At 43.8% G+C, this 17,652-nt stretch overlaps 1 protein-coding gene across 1 annotated transcript in view; it reads right to left on the reverse strand.

Moving 5' to 3' along the window:
• Positions 1-6,011: 6,011 nt before the first annotated feature.
• Positions 6,012-17,652, reverse strand: part of zgc:136872 (uncharacterized protein LOC678524 homolog) — a 28,127-nt gene continuing 16,486 nt past the window's right edge. Inside the window, exons 18-22 of the mRNA XM_064953184.1 lie at positions 14,510-14,578; positions 13,853-13,931; positions 9,068-9,184; positions 8,798-8,850; positions 6,012-6,785 (exon numbers count right to left, since the gene is read on the reverse strand). Coding sequence (XP_064809256.1) covers positions 6,759-6,785; positions 8,798-8,850; positions 9,068-9,184; positions 13,853-13,931; positions 14,510-14,578 — 345 coding nt within the window. The 3' untranslated portion in view covers positions 6,012-6,758. The remainder of the gene's footprint in view (positions 6,786-8,797; positions 8,851-9,067; positions 9,185-13,852; positions 13,932-14,509; positions 14,579-17,652) is intronic.

A 17,652-nucleotide genomic window follows, 5' to 3' on the forward strand; every position in this document is an offset into this window, starting at 1 on the left:
GCCCACTAGATTGCAGCCCATTATAAACATACAGGCCCACTAGATTGAGTACCCTAACCGGTAGGCTAATTGTGCATTACAGTGGGCAAGTGAAAGTAAATTATAGGCCTATCCAACGGCTGCAGGAGGAATGAACAATGAAGAAAGGACTTTACACAAACGTGTCTGTGGGAGCAGAGGCAACTCAAGGACCAGTCCTGCTTCCGCAAAGCAGCTAATCTGAGGCACTGTTTGAATATATTCATGGATGGATTCACCCTTTATTGTACTAATGGGCTGCAATATAGCAGTGTTGTAGCGAACTTGTAGAACAGGAGGATAGTTGCCATAAGGGGGAATGCTACAGTTGGTAAGGAACCAAAGGTAGCTGAACTAAATGACCATCGCCCTGTACCACTCACTTCTGACATCATAAAGTGCTTTGAGAGGCTAGTCAAGGATCATATCACTTGTCACCTTACCTGACAGCCTAGACTCACTTCCATGTTGTATACCGCCCCAATAGATCCAGACGATGCGATCACGCTGCCCACTGCCCTGCGCAATAGATCCAGACGATGCGATCACACTGCCCACTGCCCACTGCCCTGCCCAATAGATCCAGACGATGCGATCACACTGCCCACTGCCCACTGCCCTGCCCAATAGATCCAGACGATGCGATCACACTGCACACTGCCCTGCCCAATAGATCCAGATGATGCGATCACACTGCACACTGCCCTGCCCAATAGATCCAGACGATGCGATCACACTGCACTCTGCCCTGCCCGATAGATCCGGACGATGCGATCACACTGTCCACTGCCCTGCCCAATAGATTCAGACGATGCGATCACACTGCCCACTGCCCTGCCCAATAGATCCAGACGATGCGATTACACTGCACTCTGCCCTGCCCGATAGATCCAGACGATGCGATCACACTGCCCACTGCCCTGCCCAATAGATCCAGACGATGCGATCACACTGCCCACTGTCCTGTCCCATCTGGACAAGAGGAATACCTACATCAGAATGCTGTTTAATTGACTACAGCTCAGCCTTCAACACCATAGTGAAGGTAGGAAACAACACATTCAACACCATAGTGCTCTCCAGGCTCATCCTTAATCTCTGGGACCTGGGTCTGACTCCCTGACGGGCCGCCCCCAGGTGGTGAAGGTAGGAAACAACACATTCAACACCATAGTGCTCTCCAAGCTCATCATTAATCTCTGGGACCCTGGATCTCAACCCCGCCCTGAGTCCTGGACTTCATGACTGGCCGCCCCCAGGTGGTGAAGGTAGGAAACAACACCTCCACTACACTGATCCTCAACACAGGGGGCCCACAAGGGTGCATGCTCAGCCCCCTCCTGTACACCCTGTTAACCCATGACTGTGGGGCCACTCACTCCTCCAACTCAATCATCAAGTTTGCAGACGACACAACGGTGGTAGGTCTGATTACCAACAATGACGAGACAGCCTACAGGGAGGAGGTGAGTTACCTGGCAGATTGGTGCCAGGAAAATAGCCTCTCCCTCAACGTCAACAAAACAAAGAAACTGATTGTGGACATCGGGATACTGCAGAGGGAACACACCCCGATCCACATTGACAGGGCCGCAGTGGAGAAGGTGAAAATCTTCAAGTTCCTTGCGGGACACATCACTGACCATCTGAAATGGGCCACCCACACAGACAGTGTGGTGAAAGACCTCACAACAGCTCCTCTTCAACCTCAGGAGGCGGAAGAATTTCGGCTTGGCCTCTAAGACCCTTGCAAACTTTTTACAGTTGAACCATTGAGAGCATCCTGTCGGGCTGTGTCACCGCCTGGTACGGCAACTGCACCGCCCGCAATCGCAGGGCTCTCCAGAGGGTGGTGCGGTCTTCCCAACACGTCACCGGGGGGCACATTGCCTGACCTCCAGGGCACCTACAGAACTCTATGTCACAGGAAGGCCAAAAAGATCATCAAGGACATCAACCACCCAAGCCACTGCCTGTTCACCCCGTTATCATTCAGAAGGCGAGGTCAGTACAAGTGCAACAAAGCTGGGACTTAAAGACTGAAAAACAGCTCACTCATAAGACTGTTAAATAGCCATCACTAGCCGACCTCCACCCAGTACCCTGCCATGAATTTAGTCACTATCACTAGCCGGCTACCACCCGGCTACTCAACCCTGCACCTATGTACATAGACATGGAATCACTGGTCATTTTAATCATGCTTAAATACTGTTTTACTAATTTCATAGGTATATACTGTATTCTAGTCAATGCCATCCTATTAAACTATTGCTGGATATATCCTATACTATGTATTTTACAGATACTAAATATTCTATCCACATACTAACCATAATGTCTATATATCCCATCATATATATTTTTATATATATATTGCTTAATAAGGAATTTGAAAATGTTTTTTACTTGAGTCCATTTTTGAAATGACATCAACGTTGATGCTTAAGTATATTTCAAACCAAATACTTTTAGACTTTTACTCAAGTAGTATTTTACTGGGTTAAAGACTTTTACTTGAGTCATTTCCTATCAAGGTATTTTAACTTTTACTCAAGTTTGACAGTTGGGAACTTTTTCCACCACTGTTGATAAGTGAGTGAATTGGACCATTTTCCTGTCGAAATGTAACGAGTACTTTTGTGTGTCAAGGAAAAGGTATGGTGTAAAAAGTACATTATTTTCTTTAGGAATATAGTGAAGTTAAAGTCAAAGTTGGCAATAATATAATGAGACCACAGTGAGACGTGAGACGAGATGATGAGACCACAGTGAGATGTGAGATACCATAGTGTTGGCAATAGACCATAGTGTTGGCCATAGACCATAGTGTTGGCCATAGACCATAGTATTAGCCAGACCATAGTGTTGGACATAGACCATAATGTTGGAATAGACCATAGTGTTGGCCATAGACCATAGTGTTGGCATAGACCATAGTGTTGGCCATAGACCATAGTGTTGGCCATAGACCATAGTGTTGGCCAGACCATAGTGTTGGCCATAGACCATGGTGTTGGCCATAGACCATAGTGTTGGCCATAGACCATAGTGTTGGCCATAGACCATAGTGTTGGCCATAGACCATAGTGTTGGCCTGACCATAGTGTTGGCCATAGACCATAGTGTTGGCCATTGACCATAGTGTTGGCCATAGACCATAGTGTTGGCCATAGACCATAGTGTTAGCCTGACCATAGTGTTGGCCATAGACCATAGTGTTGGCCATAGACCATAGTGTTGGCCATAGACCATAGTGTTGGCCATAGACCATAGTGTTGGCCAGACCATAGTGTTGGCCATAGACCATAGTGTTGGCCATAGACCATAGTGTTGGCCATAGACCATAGTGTTGGCCATAGACCATAGTGTTGGCCATAGACCATAGTGTTGGCCAGACCATGGTATTGGCCATAGACCATAGTGTTGGCCATAGACCATAGTGTTGGCCATAGACCATAGTGTTGGCCTGACCATAGTGTTGGCCATAGACCATAGTGTTGGCCATTGACCATAGTGTTGGCCATAGACCATAGTGTTGGCCATAGACCATAGTGTTAGCCTGACCATAGTGTTGGCCATAGACCATAGTGTTGGCCATAGACCATAGTGTTGGCCATAGACCATAGTGTTGGCCATAGACCATAGTGTTGGCCAGACCATAGTGTTGGCCATAGACCATAGTGTTGGCCATAGACCATAGTGTTGGCCATAGACCATAGTGTTGGCCATAGACCATAGTGTTGGCCATAGACCATAGTGTTGGCCAGACCATGGTATTGGCCATAGACCATAGTGTTGGCCAGACCATAGTGTTGGCCATAGACCATAGTGTTGGCCATAGACCATAGTGTTGGCCACAGACCATAGTGTTGGCCATAGACCATAGTGTTGGCCATAGACCATAGTATTGGCCAGACCATAGTATTGGCCAGACCATAGTATTGGCCATACCATAGTGTTGGCCATAGACCATAGTATTGGCCATAGACCATAGTATTGGCCAGATCATAGTATTGGCCAGACCATAGTGTTGGCCATAGACCATAGTATTGGCCATAGAACATAGTGTTGGCCATAGACCATAGTATTGGCCATAGACCATAGTATTGGACAGATCATAGTATTGGCCAGACCATAGTATTGGCCATAGACCATAGTGTTGGCCATAGACCATAGTATTGGCCATAGACCATAGTATTGGACAGATCATAGTATTGGCCAGACCATAGTGTTGGCCATAGACCATAGTATTGGCCATAGACCATAGTGTTGGCCATAGACCATAGTATTGGCCATAGACCATAGTATTGGACAGATCATAGTATTGGCCAGACCATAGTATTGGCCATAGACCATAGTGTTGGCCATAGACCATAGTATTTCCCATAGACCATAGTATTGGACAGATCATAGTATTGGCCAGACCATAGTGTTGGCCATAGACCATAGTATTGGCCATAGACCATAGTGTTGGCCATAGACCATAGTATTGGCCATAGACCATAGTATTGGACAGATCATAGTATTGGCCAGACCATAGTATTGGCCATAGACCATAGTGTTGGTCATAGACCATAGTGTTGGCCATAGACCATAGTATTGGCCAGATCATAGTATTGGCCAGACCATAGTATTGGCCATAGACCATAGTGTTGGCCATAGACCATAGTATTGGCCAGATCATAGTATTGGCCAGACCATAGTATTGGCCATAGACCATAGTATTGGCCAGATCATAGTATTGGCCAGACCATAGTATTGGCCAGACCATAGTATTGGCCATAGACCATAGTATTGGCCATAGACCATAGTATTGGCCATAGACCATAGTGTTGGCCATAGACCATAGTGTTGGCCATAGACCATAGTGTTGGCCATATACCATAGTGTTGGCCATAGACCATAGTGTTGGCCATAGACCATAGTATTGGCCAGACCATAGTATTGGCCAGACCATAGTATTGGCCATAGACCATAGTATTGGCCAGACCATAGTGTTGGCCATAGACCATAGTATTGGCCAGACCATAGTATTGGCCAGACCATAGTATTGGCCATAGACCATAGTGTTGGCCATAGACCATAGTATTGGCCAGACCATAGTGTTGGCCATAGACCATAGTGTTGGCCATAGACCATAGTATTAGCCAGACCATAGTGTTGGCCATAGACCATAGTGTTGGCCATAGACCATAGTATTAGCCAGACCATAGTGTTGGCCATAGACCATAGTGTTGGCCATAGACCATAGTATTGGCCAGACCATAGTATTGGCCAGAGCATAGTATTGGCCAGACCATAGTATTGGCCATAGACCATAGTGTTGGCCATAGACCATAGTATTGGCCATAGACCATAGTGTTGGCCATAGACCATAGTATTGGCCAGACCATAGTATTGGCCATAGACCATAGTGTTGGCCATAGACCATAGTATTGGCCAGACCATAGTATTGGCCAGACCATAGTATTGGCCATAGACCATAGTATTGGCCATAGACCATAGTATTGGCCAGATCATAGTGTTGGCCATAGACCATAGTATTGGCCATAGACCATAGTATTGGCCATAGACCATAGTATTGGCCAGACCATAGTGTTGGCCATAGACCATAGTATTGGCGATAGACCATAGTATTGGCCATAGACCATAGTATTGGCCAGACCATAGTGTTGGCCATAGACCATAGTGTTGGCCATAGACCATATTATTGGCCAGACCATAGTATTGGCCATAGACCATAGTATTGGCCAGACCATAGTGTTTGCCTAACGTTACCATCTGATGCTAACAGCAACATGTCTGTCTTTTAGAATTGTTGAATCGTCTTGTCCTCACGTTACTTATAGACAATTGTACATGTACAGTGCCTTGCGAAAGTATTCGACCCCCTTGAACTTTGCGACCTTTTGCCACATTTCAGGCTTCAAACATAAAGATATAAAACAGTATTTTTTTGTGAAGAATCAACAACAAATGGGACACAATCATGAAGTGGAACGACATTTATTGGATATTTCAAACTTTTTTAACAAATCCAAAACTGAAAAATTGGGCGTGCAAAAATATATATGTTCTATTTGAGATTCTTCAAAGTAGCTATCCTTTGCCTTCATGGCGGCTTTTAGTCATTTATCGGACTAGTTAGTGGAGTGGTGAATGCCATTTTACATCTACATAGTCATTTATCAGACTAGTTAGTGGAGTGGTGAATGCCATTTTACATCTACATAGTCATTTATCGGACTAGTTAGTGGAGTGGTGAATGCCATTTTACATCTACATAGTCATTTATCAGACTAGTTAGTGGAGTGGTGAATGCCATTTTACATCTACATAGTCATTTATCAGACTAGTTAGTGGAGTGGTGAATGCCATTTTACATCTACATAGTCATTTATCGGACGCTCTTATCCGACCTACAGTTAGTACATCCATCTTAAGATGTCTAGGTGAGACAGCCACATATCAGTCGTAGTAGATTAAGTACATGTTTTTCTTAAAGTATCTATCAGCAAAGTCAGTGCTCGTAAGAAAAGACAAGCGTGTGGATTGGTGCAAAGAAGGTGCTGCAGGATTATTAATCAATATGCTCTATCAAGTTTTTTTAAGTGCAACGAAATACTCTGAAAATGTCACAGAGAAGTTTATTGATTTGTCCAGCGAAGCACCGCTGTAGAACTTTTTCACGCCTTATGATTCTAACGGTCTTCTGTCCATCCTGATTGGTCTGTTGTTTATGCGTACATAGTAATGTACATCCACTGGAAGAAAAAGGAAGAAAAAACGACAGTGAGATTTGACTAACACGTTCATCAGTCATATACAGTGTGAAATAGAAACAATGACATCTTAACACATTGTTTTTCTGGATAACTCAGACAGTGTATTTCAGGTTCTTACACTACGTGACCAAAAGTATGTGGACACCTGATCTGTCGAACATCTCATTCCAATATCATGGGCTTTAATATGGTGTTGGTCCCCCCACTTTGCTGCTGTAACAGCCTCCACTCTTATGGGAAGGATTTGTATAACCAGCTAGCCGAGTGGTTAGAGCATTGGGCCAGTAACCGAAAGGGTGCTAGATGAAATCCCTGAGCTGATAAGGTAAAACTCTGTTGTTTTACCCCTGAACAAGGCAGTTCCTACTGTTCCTAGGCCATCATTGTAAATAAGAATTTGTTCTTAACTGACTTGCCTAGCTAAATAAAGGTTAAAGGTCAGGGTTCTGTAAGTAAAGGTCAGTTGAGGTCAGGGTTCTGTGCAGGCCTGTCAAGTTCTTCCACACTGACAAACCATTTCTGTATGGACCTCGCTATGTGTAAGTGGGCATTGTCATGCTGAAACAGGAAAGGGTCTTCCCCAAACTGTTGCTACATAGTTGGAAGCACAGAATAGTCTAGAATATCATTGTATGCTGTAGCGTTAATATTTCCCTTTATTGGAACAAAGGGGCCAAGTCCGATCCATGGAAAACAGCCCCAGAGCACTATTCCTCCTCCACCGACTTTTACAGTTGGCACTATGCACTGGGGCAGGAAGCGTTCTACTGGCATCCGCCAAGCACCGATTTGCCCATCGGACTTGCTAGATGCATTGCATTGCTTGCTTTCTGTTTTGAGTTTTAGGTTGGGTTTTTGTTTAACAACTTTGTGCCATCTGCTGATGTAAAAAGGGCTTTATAAATAAATGTGATTGATTAAAGTGTGATTTATCACTCCAGAGAACACGTTTCCAATGGCGACGAGCTTAACACCACTCCAGCCGACGCCTGGTATAGCGCATGGTGATCTTAGGCTTGTGTGCGGCTGCTCGGCCATGGAAACCCATTTCATGAAGCTCCCAACGACCAGTTCTTGTGCTGATGTTGCAACTAAGGACAGACTATTTTTTACAGGCTATGCGCTTCAGTACTCGGCGGTACCGTTCTATGAGCCGTTGTTACTCTTAGCCGTTTCCACTTTACAATAACAGCACTTACAGATGACCGGGGAAGTTCTAGCAGGGCAGAAACTTGACAAACTGACTTGTTGAAAAGGTGGCATCCTTTTAATAGTGCCACGTGTTGAAAGTAACTGAGCTCTTCAGTACGGGCCATTCTACTGCCAATGTTTGTCTATGGAGATTTTATGGCTGTGTGCTCAATTGTATACCCCTGTCAGCAACGGTGGTGGCTGGAGTCGCTTAGTCCATTATTTTGAAGGGATGTGTATATGCAGTACCAGTCAAAAGTTTGGACACCTACTGTACTCATTAAAGGCTTTTTCTTTATTTTAACTATTTTCTACATTGTAGAATAATAATGAAGACATCACAAGTATGAAATAACACATTTGAAATCACGTAGTGGCCAAGAAAGTGTTAAACAAATCAAGATATATTTTATATTTCAGATTCTTCAAATAGCCACCCTTTTTTTGTTGTCTTGATGACAGTTTTGCACAATCTTCGCATCTCTCAGATAAGAATATGCTGCTTTCACACACCGGTGACCTTTGGTTTAAGGCAACGTCTTATGTTGTTTACAATCAATCATCGGAAGGTTTGCTGCGATTTAGACCAATCGAAGCAAGGCTTTAGGGCTGATGTTCCAGCCCAGCACAGCCTAGAACTAACACACCCGATGCAAAATGTTCAGCCAACTATGGCCTTCAGTCTGGACCGTGATTAACTGAATCAGGTGTGTTACTGCAGGGCTGGAGTGAAAGCCCGTACACCTCGTACTGCAGGATCAGAGTTGAAAGTCCCTGTTGCATTATTAACAGTTTATTACCTCATTGTCTCGAAGAGATATGGCCCCTCCCTCGTTGAGTTGTCTGAAGATTTCTGTTGAAAGTGGCATGAATTACACTATTTGCAATTTCTTTAAATTATACAAAAGCCATGGCTTCAAACACTCATCCTGCAAACTAACTAGGATGATCCTGTGAGTGCCACGAAAGCTTAACTGTACGCGCTCATTAGAATGCCACTGATGTAAAATTAAAAATCCCAGCGAAAAGAAAAAAAAAAAATCTCCTTTTTATTTGAGTTGTGGACTTACTGGCCATGCGGTCCACGCGTAGAACGAGGCTGATGAAACTCTCCAGGCTGATGTTCCCAGAAGATCCACCGTAGCGCAGAGCAATGAGGTTCAACAGACTGTCACTCAGCCTGACCCCTGTGGAGGACAGACAGACCTCACACTTTTATGCCATTTCACAGGTATTAAGATGTCGGCCTGAGGAGGGCGTGTGTCTTGACGGTTCCTGCTCAACTTTGCTTTTTTTATTGCTATTCTTACATTAATTACTCCATTGTTTTTGGCTCAGAATGTTTGCGCAATAATTTTCTAGGAACGAAAAAGCCTTATGGATCATGAAATCGGAAGCTATACACTTTTACCTCTATCTCTATATTACATTCGCTCCTTTGTTACCTAAACATGGGTTTACCTGCTGGTGACGAAGAAGAGGGGGATCCCAAGCTAGAAAGACTGGCTACATGTCCTCCTCTTCCTAGTATCCTGATGACTAATGTCTAATCGCTGGGGGACTCCAAGCTAGGCTGTAAACACTGGCTACATGTCCTCCTCTTCCTAGCATCCTGATGGCTAATGTCTAATCTCTGGGGGACTCCAAGCTAGGCTGTAAACACTGGCTACATGTCCTCCTCTTCCTAGCATCCTGATGACTAATGTCTAATCGCTGGGATACTCCAAGCTAGGATGTAAACAGTGGCTACAAGTACTCGTCTTCCTAGCGTCCTGATGGCTAATGTCCAATCGCTGGAAAATAAACTTTGAACTCAGAGCAAGGCTTCAATCGCGGAGGGACATGAGGGAATGCTGTGACTTTGTTTTTACAGAGATGTGGCTTATGGACGTTGCACTCAACTCTGCTATTCAACCAGACAACTTTTCAATTTTCCATATCGATCGAGCGGCAGCTTCTGTCGAGAGTAAGGATAGGGGTATGTTTCCTCGGCAACAATTCCTGGTGTACCAAAGTTGAAAGGATCTCGAGCTCACGTTCATCCGACATGGAGTTTCTGATGTTAAAATGTTAAAATACTGACCCCACTATATGCCGAGGGAATTCATGTGTGTTATTAAAGCTGTGTACAAACACCAAGTTGGCACTCAGCGAACTATACAAGATCATTAGCCAGCAAAAGTCCTCTCCCCAGAAGCAGTATTTATTGTCACAGGTGATTTTAACCAAGCACATTTCAAATTAAAAACTGTAATAGGCATATCACCAACATGTATCCTGCCCCACAAGAAAAAATGATGTCGGACTGTTTTGAGAATACTGACTGTTCAAAGACTCATCCACCCATGTCTCATCCATCAACATTGGGGAATATACAGCGCATTCGGAAAGTATTCACACCCCTTGAATTTTTACACATTTTGTTACATTACAGCCTTATTTAAAAAAAAAGGATAAAATGAAAATACAATCCACATCAATCTACACACAATACCCTGTAATGACAAAGTGAAAATAGGTTTTTAGACATTTTTGCCTGCCTCCCAGACAAGCTTAACACCTTATATGCTCGCTTCGAGGCAGTCAATACCGAGCCATCCAGGAAGACTCTCGCTGCTTGAAAAACCAGGGTCTTTCTCTCACCGAGGCTGACGTGAGGAATACTCACAAAGCCTCTGGCCCAAAAGGCCTGGTCCTCAGAGTGTGTTGACCACGGGGCAGGGCTCTTCTCGGACATCTTCAACCTGTCCCTGTCCCAGGCTGTATTGCCCATCTTGCCTCAAGGACCATCGTCCCAGTGCCCAAGAAAAACAAGGTGCCCAATGACCTATCACCCTGTAGCTCTCACCCCAGTCCTAATGAAGTGCTTTGAGAGGCTGGTAACGGCCCACATTAAAGCCAGCATGCCATGCACACTGGATCCACTCTAATTAGCATACCGCTCCAACAGATCCACAGAAGATGCCATGTATAATCGCTATTCACGTGGCTGTAACACATCTGGACAAGAGTAACACCTACGTGAGAATGCTGTTCATTGACTATAGTTCGGCATTCAACACTATTTCTACCTCCAAACTCGACACCAAGCTCAGAGCTCAGGGTCTGGATAACAACCAACACAACTGGTTCCTGGATTTCTTGATGGGCCACAGTCTGTAACGATTGGAAGCAACATTTCCTCCACACGGTCCCTGTTCACCCACTGTGTGACCTTGCACGACACCAACTCCATCATAAGGTTGCTGATGACCCCACGGTTGTAGGCCTGATAACCAACAACGACAAGTCAGCCTATAGGAAGGAGGTAAGTGAACTGGCATTGTGGTGCCAGGACAACAACCTCTCCCTCAATGTCAGAAAAACAAAGGAGTTGATTGTTGACTTCAGGAAGCAGAGGAGGGAACATGCCCCGATCCACATCAACGGGAATGCAGTAGAGAGAGTCTGAAGTTTTAAGTTCCTCATCATCCACATCACAGAGGACTGGACATGGACACCACCACTCTTGTCAAGAGGGAGCAACAGTGTCTCTACTTCCTTAGGCTGCTGAAGATATGTGGTATGCCACCTTAGCTTCTCTCCAAATTCAACCTCTGCACCATTGACAGCATCGTGACCTGGTTGCATCACAGCCTGGTGCGGGAATCGCTCAGTCCATGACTGCAAGGCCCTCCAATGAAGACTGCTCAGTACATCACTGGGACCGTGTTCCCACCAATCCAGGACATCTACTCGAAACGTTGCCTGAGTAAGCATCCTCAAGGACCCCATACACCCCAGCCACGAGCTGTTTTCTCCCTTACCGTCAGGCAGATGGTATTAGAGCATGAGGTCTGATAGAAACTGTCTCAGAGCCTGTTGGTATCTACGAGCCATCAGACTGCTGAACACTTGAACTAGACTGACCATCCGCTATAATTCTAACCCTAACTAGACTGACCATCCGCTATAATTCTAACCCTAACTAGACTGACCATCCGCTATAATTCTAACCCTAACTGGACTGACCACCTGCTCTGATTCTAACCCTAACTAGACTGACCATCCGCTATAATTCTAACCCTAACTGGACTGACCACCTGCTCTGATTCTAACCCTAACTAGACTGACCATCCGCTATAATTCTAACCCTAACTAGACTGACCATCCGCTATAATTCTAACCCTAACTAGACTGACCATCCGCTATAATTCTAACCCTAACTAGACTGACCATCCGCTATAATTCTAACCCTAACTGGACTGACCACCTGCTCTGATTCTAACCCTAACTAGACTGACCATCCGCTATAATTCTAACCCTAACTGGACTGACCACCTGCTCTGATTCTAACCCTAACAGGACTGACCACCTGCTCTGATTCTAACCCTAACTGGACTGACCACCTGCTCTGATTCTAACCCTAACTAGACTGACCATCCGCTATAATTCTAACCCTAACTGGACTGACCACCTGCTCTGATTCTAACCCTAACTAGACTGACCACCTGCTCTGATTCTAACCCTAACAGGACTGACCACCTGCTCTGATTCTAACCCTAACAGGACTGACCACCTGCTCTGATTCTAACCCTAACTGGACTGACCACCTGCTCTGATTCTAACCCTAATAGGAGCTGCTCTGATTCTAACCCTAACAGGACTGACCACCTGCTCTGATTCTAACCCTAACTGGACTGACCACCTGCTCTGATTCTAACCCTAACTGGACTGACCACCTGCTCTGATTCTAACCCTAACTGGACTGACCACCTGCTCTGATTCTAACCCTAACTGGACTGACCACCTGCTCTGATTCTAACCCTAACTGGACTGACCACCTGCTCTGATTCTAACCCTAACTGGACTGACCACCTGCACCGTAGAACACAAGCACTCACTCATGCACACACAAACACACACACACACACACACACGTACACGCACAAACAGACACGATACACACACACGCTACACACACATCACACGCTACCAGACTCATATTATGATTGCTAAATACTAATTGCACAAACTGAACACTTGCCCCCCAATTCCTCATTCCCCAAACCACGTGTAAATTTTGGAATATAAATTGTGCCTTCCTGTATTATACTGATGCTAAACTGTTTATTCTATTCTACTGAGCCATTTACTTTATGTTGATATTCTTATATTTTATTATTTCTTATTATTGTTGCATGGAAGAGAAGGAATCTGCGACTAAGCATTTCATTGGACGGTGTATACCATGTGTTTCCTGTATACATGCGACTAAGCATTTCATTGGACGGTGTATACCATGTGTTTCCTGTATACATGCGACTAAGCATTTCATTGGACGGTGTATACCATGTGTTTCCTGTATACATGCGACTAAGCATTTCATTGGACGGTGTATACCATGTGTTTCCTGTGTACATGCGACTAAGCATTTCATTGGACGGTGTATACCATGTGTTTCCTGTGTACATGCGACTAAGCATTTCATTGGACGGTGTATACCATGTGTTTCCTGTGTACATGCGACTAAGCATTTCATTGGACGGTGTATACCATGTGTTTCCTGTATACATGCGACTAAGCATTTCATTGGACGGTGTATACCATGTGTTTCCTGTGTACATGTGACTAATAAAAAAACATTAAACTTTAAACCATTGAGCAGCAAACAGACTGCTGTTTAGTCGTAACGGCAGAGGTTACTTTTATCCATCTGGTCATCCTAATTTCACAGTCCTAACTCTTCAATCATGCGTTGATGTCAGTCGGAGATTGCTAGTTAGGTGGCCAGATTTTTACATGAATCCCTGTAAGCAGGTACGGTTATCTAAAGTCAGTGGCAGGCCCTGTTTGTTGGTCTAGCCAGAAGTTACCTGAAGCCATGATTGCGTTCCTCAGTTGACTCAATGACAACTTTCCGGAACGGTCTACATCTGAACGTAAGAAGATGTCCTGGAAGATATAAGAAAATATGGATATTTTCAGGTATTCTGGAAAAAATAGTATTTATTTATTTATTTAAATTAATTTTACCCCCTTTTTTTCTCCCCAATTTTTCTCCCCAATTGTTGTCGTAGCTACTATCTTGTCTCATCCCTACAACTCCGGTACGGGCTCGGGAGAGACGAACATCGAAAGTCATGCGTCCTCCGAAACACAACCCAACCAAGCCACACTGCTTCTTAACACAGCGTGCATCCTAGCCGGAAGCCAGCCGCACCAGTGTGTCGGAGGAAACACAGTGCACCTAGCGACCTGGTCAGCGTGCACTGTGCCCGGCCTGCCACAGGAGTCGCTAGTGCGCGATGAGACAAGGATATTCCTACCGGCCAAACCCTCCCTAACCCGGACTACGCTGGGCCAATTGTGCGTCGCCCCATGGACCTCCCGGTCGCGGCCGGCTGCGACAGAGCCTGGGCTCAAACCCAGAGTCTCAGGGCCTGTCACTGGCCTTAGACCACTGCACCACCCGGGAGGCTGTGATTAGATGTTTAATAATAACCTTTTACCACACTTGCTAATTAATTTACCTTGTACACGGTAACTTTTCTCCATAGATGTAGAAATTCAGAACTGTTCAGTTTTCCAGTGATTGATGTCTGGAGAAGGAATGGTTAAGGAAATCTACAGGGCAAAATATAAAAAGTCTGTACATTTTGACCTGTAATGGGCTAAAGCCATTTAGTTATGTGGTCTTTTTTATGTTGGTGGAACTAACTGCTGTGCCTTGCAAAAGTATTCATCCCCCTAGGCATTTTTCCTATTTTGTTGCATTACAACCTGTAATTTAAATGGATTTTCATTTGGAGTTCATGTAATGGACATACACAATATATTCCAAATTGTTGAAGTGAAATTTAAAAAATAACTTGTTTCAAAAAATTATCTAAAATAAAAAACTGAAAAGTGGTGCGTGCGTATGTATTCACCCCCTTTGATATGTAGCCCGTAAATAAGATCTGGTGTAACAAATTACATTCAGAAGTCACATAATTAGTTAAATAAAGTCCACCTGTGTGCAATCTAAGTGTCACATGATCTGTCACGTGATCTCAGTATATATACACCTGTTCTGAAAGGCCCAGAGTCTACAACACCACTAAGTAAGGGGCATCACCAAGCAAGCGGCACCATGAAGACCAAGGAGCTCTCCAAACAGGTCAGGGACAAAGTTAAGGAGATATACAGATCAGGGCTGGGTTATAAAAAAAATATCCAAAACTTTGAACATCCCACGGAGCACAATTAAATCCATTATTAAAAAATGGAAATAATATGGCACCACAACAAACCTGCCAAGAGAGGGCAGCCCACCAAAACTCACAGACCAGGCATGGAGGGCATTAATCAGAGAGTCAATAAAGAGTCCAAAGATAACCCTGAAGGAGTTGCAAAGCTCTATAGCGGAGATTGGAGTATCTGTCCGTAGGACCACTTTAAGCCGTAGAATCCACAGAGCTTGGCTTTACGGAAGAGTGGCCAGAAAAAAGCCATTGCTTAAAGGAAAAATAAGCAAACACGTTTGGTGTTCGCCAAAAGGCATTTGGGAGACTCCCCAAACATAATGAAGAAGGTACTCTGGTCAGATGAGACTAAAATTTTGCTTTTTGGTCATCAAGGAAAAGGCTATGTCTGGCGCAAACCCAACACCTCTCATCACCCCGAGAATACCATCCCGACAGTGAACCATGGTGGTGGCAGCATCATGGTGTGGGGATGTTTTTCATCAACAGGGACTGGGAAACTGGTCAGAATTGAAGGAATGATGAATGGTGCTAAATTCAGGGAAATTATTGAGGGAAACCTGTTTGTCTTCCAGAGATTGAGACTGGGACGGAGGTTCACCTTCCAGCAGGACAATGACCCTAAGCATACTGCTAAAGCAACACTGGAGTGGTTTAAGGGGAAACATTTAAATGTCTTGGAATGGCCTAGTCAAAGCAGACCTTCAATTCAATTGAGAATCTGTGATATGACTTAAATATTGCTGTGCACCCATCCAACTCATCCAACTTGGCTAGATGTGCCAAGCTTATAAAGACATACCACAAGATACTGGTGGCTCTGGTGGGGGGGGGGTGAATAATTATGCACACTCAAGTACAGTTTTTTTGTCTTATTCCTTGTTTGTTCCACAATAAAAACAATTTTTCATCTTCAAAGTGGTAGGCATGTTGTGTAAATCAAATAATACAACCCCCCCCAAAAAAATCTATTTTAATTCCAGGTTGTAAGGCAAAACAATAAGAAAAATGCCAAGGGGGTTGAATACTTTCGCAAGCCACTGTATGAATTGTTTTATTGGATGAGCCTTGACTAGAATACAGTATATACATATGAAGTGGGTAAAACAGTATGTAAACATTATTAAAGTGGCCAGTGTTCAATGACTATGTACACAGGGCAGCAGTCTCTAAGGTGCAAGGTAGAGTACCAGCTGGTAGCCGACATGCACTGTCAACTGTGGGAACTTATATAGACAGGTGTGTGCCTTTCCAAATCATGTCAATTCAATTGAATTTACCACAGGTGGAGTCCAATCAAGATGTAGAAAGATCTCAAGGATGTTCAATGGAAACAGGATGCACCTGAGCTCAATTTCGAGTCTCATAACAAAGTGTCTGAATACTTATGTAAATAGGTTTTTTAATTTTTTATTGTTATTTTTTTAATAGCAAAAATTACTAAGAATGTGTTTTTGCTTTGTCATTATGGGGTATGTGAGTAGATTGCTGAGGAAATGTTTTTATTTAATTTATTATTTTAGAATAAGGCTGTAACGTAACAAATGTGAACATATATATTTATATTCTGGACTCTGACCCCTAGTTCCTTTCTTTATGTTTTTGGGTCTGCGTGTATTGTTAGGTATTACTGCACTGTTGGAGCCAGGAACATAAGCATTTAGTTAGGTATTACTAGAATAAATTGTTGGAGTTGGGAACATAATCATTTAGTTAGGTAGTACTGCACTGTTGGAGCTAGCACACGTGATAGCAAAATCAGTATACACAGCCAATAAAATTGGATTTGATAAGCAGGGCTTGGTTATAACCCTGAATGGTAGACCAACGTGTAGCTGTAGATAGATCAACTCTCCAGTAGGAGGTGCTGCCCAGCCTATTGTTTTTTTTTGTATTAGTGGATATTACGTTGAAGATCTTTACTTTTTTTTATGAAAACAAATTCAAAATATTGTATATAAGGTTTGTCTATGTTGAAATTTGGTTACCATGATGACATAAGCCTGTGGAAATTTGGTTACCATGATGACATAAGCCTGTGGAAATTTGGTCACCATGATGACATAAGCCTGTGGAAATTTGGTTACCATGATGACATAAGCCTGTGGAAATTTGGTCACCATGATGACATAAGCCTGTGGAAATTTGGTTACCATGATGACATAAGCCTGTGGAAATTTGGTCACCATGATGACATAAGCCTGTGGAAATTTGGTCACCATGATGACATAAGCCTGTGGAAATGTGGTCACCATGATGACATAAGCCTGTGGAAATTTGGTCACCATGATGACATAAGCCTGTGGAAATTTGACCCTCAAAATAACAGTGCAACTGACTTTTTTAAAAATCCAATGTATTTTCCACATAGATTCCATGTCACAATACATTGACAAATTATGTTGATTTATCCAGTTTGTACCCAGTGG

This window comes from Oncorhynchus masou, chromosome 32 (genome assembly GCF_036934945.1).
Source record: "Oncorhynchus masou masou isolate Uvic2021 chromosome 32, UVic_Omas_1.1, whole genome shotgun sequence".
Classification (NCBI taxonomy): Eukaryota; Metazoa; Chordata; class Actinopteri; order Salmoniformes; family Salmonidae; genus Oncorhynchus; species Oncorhynchus masou.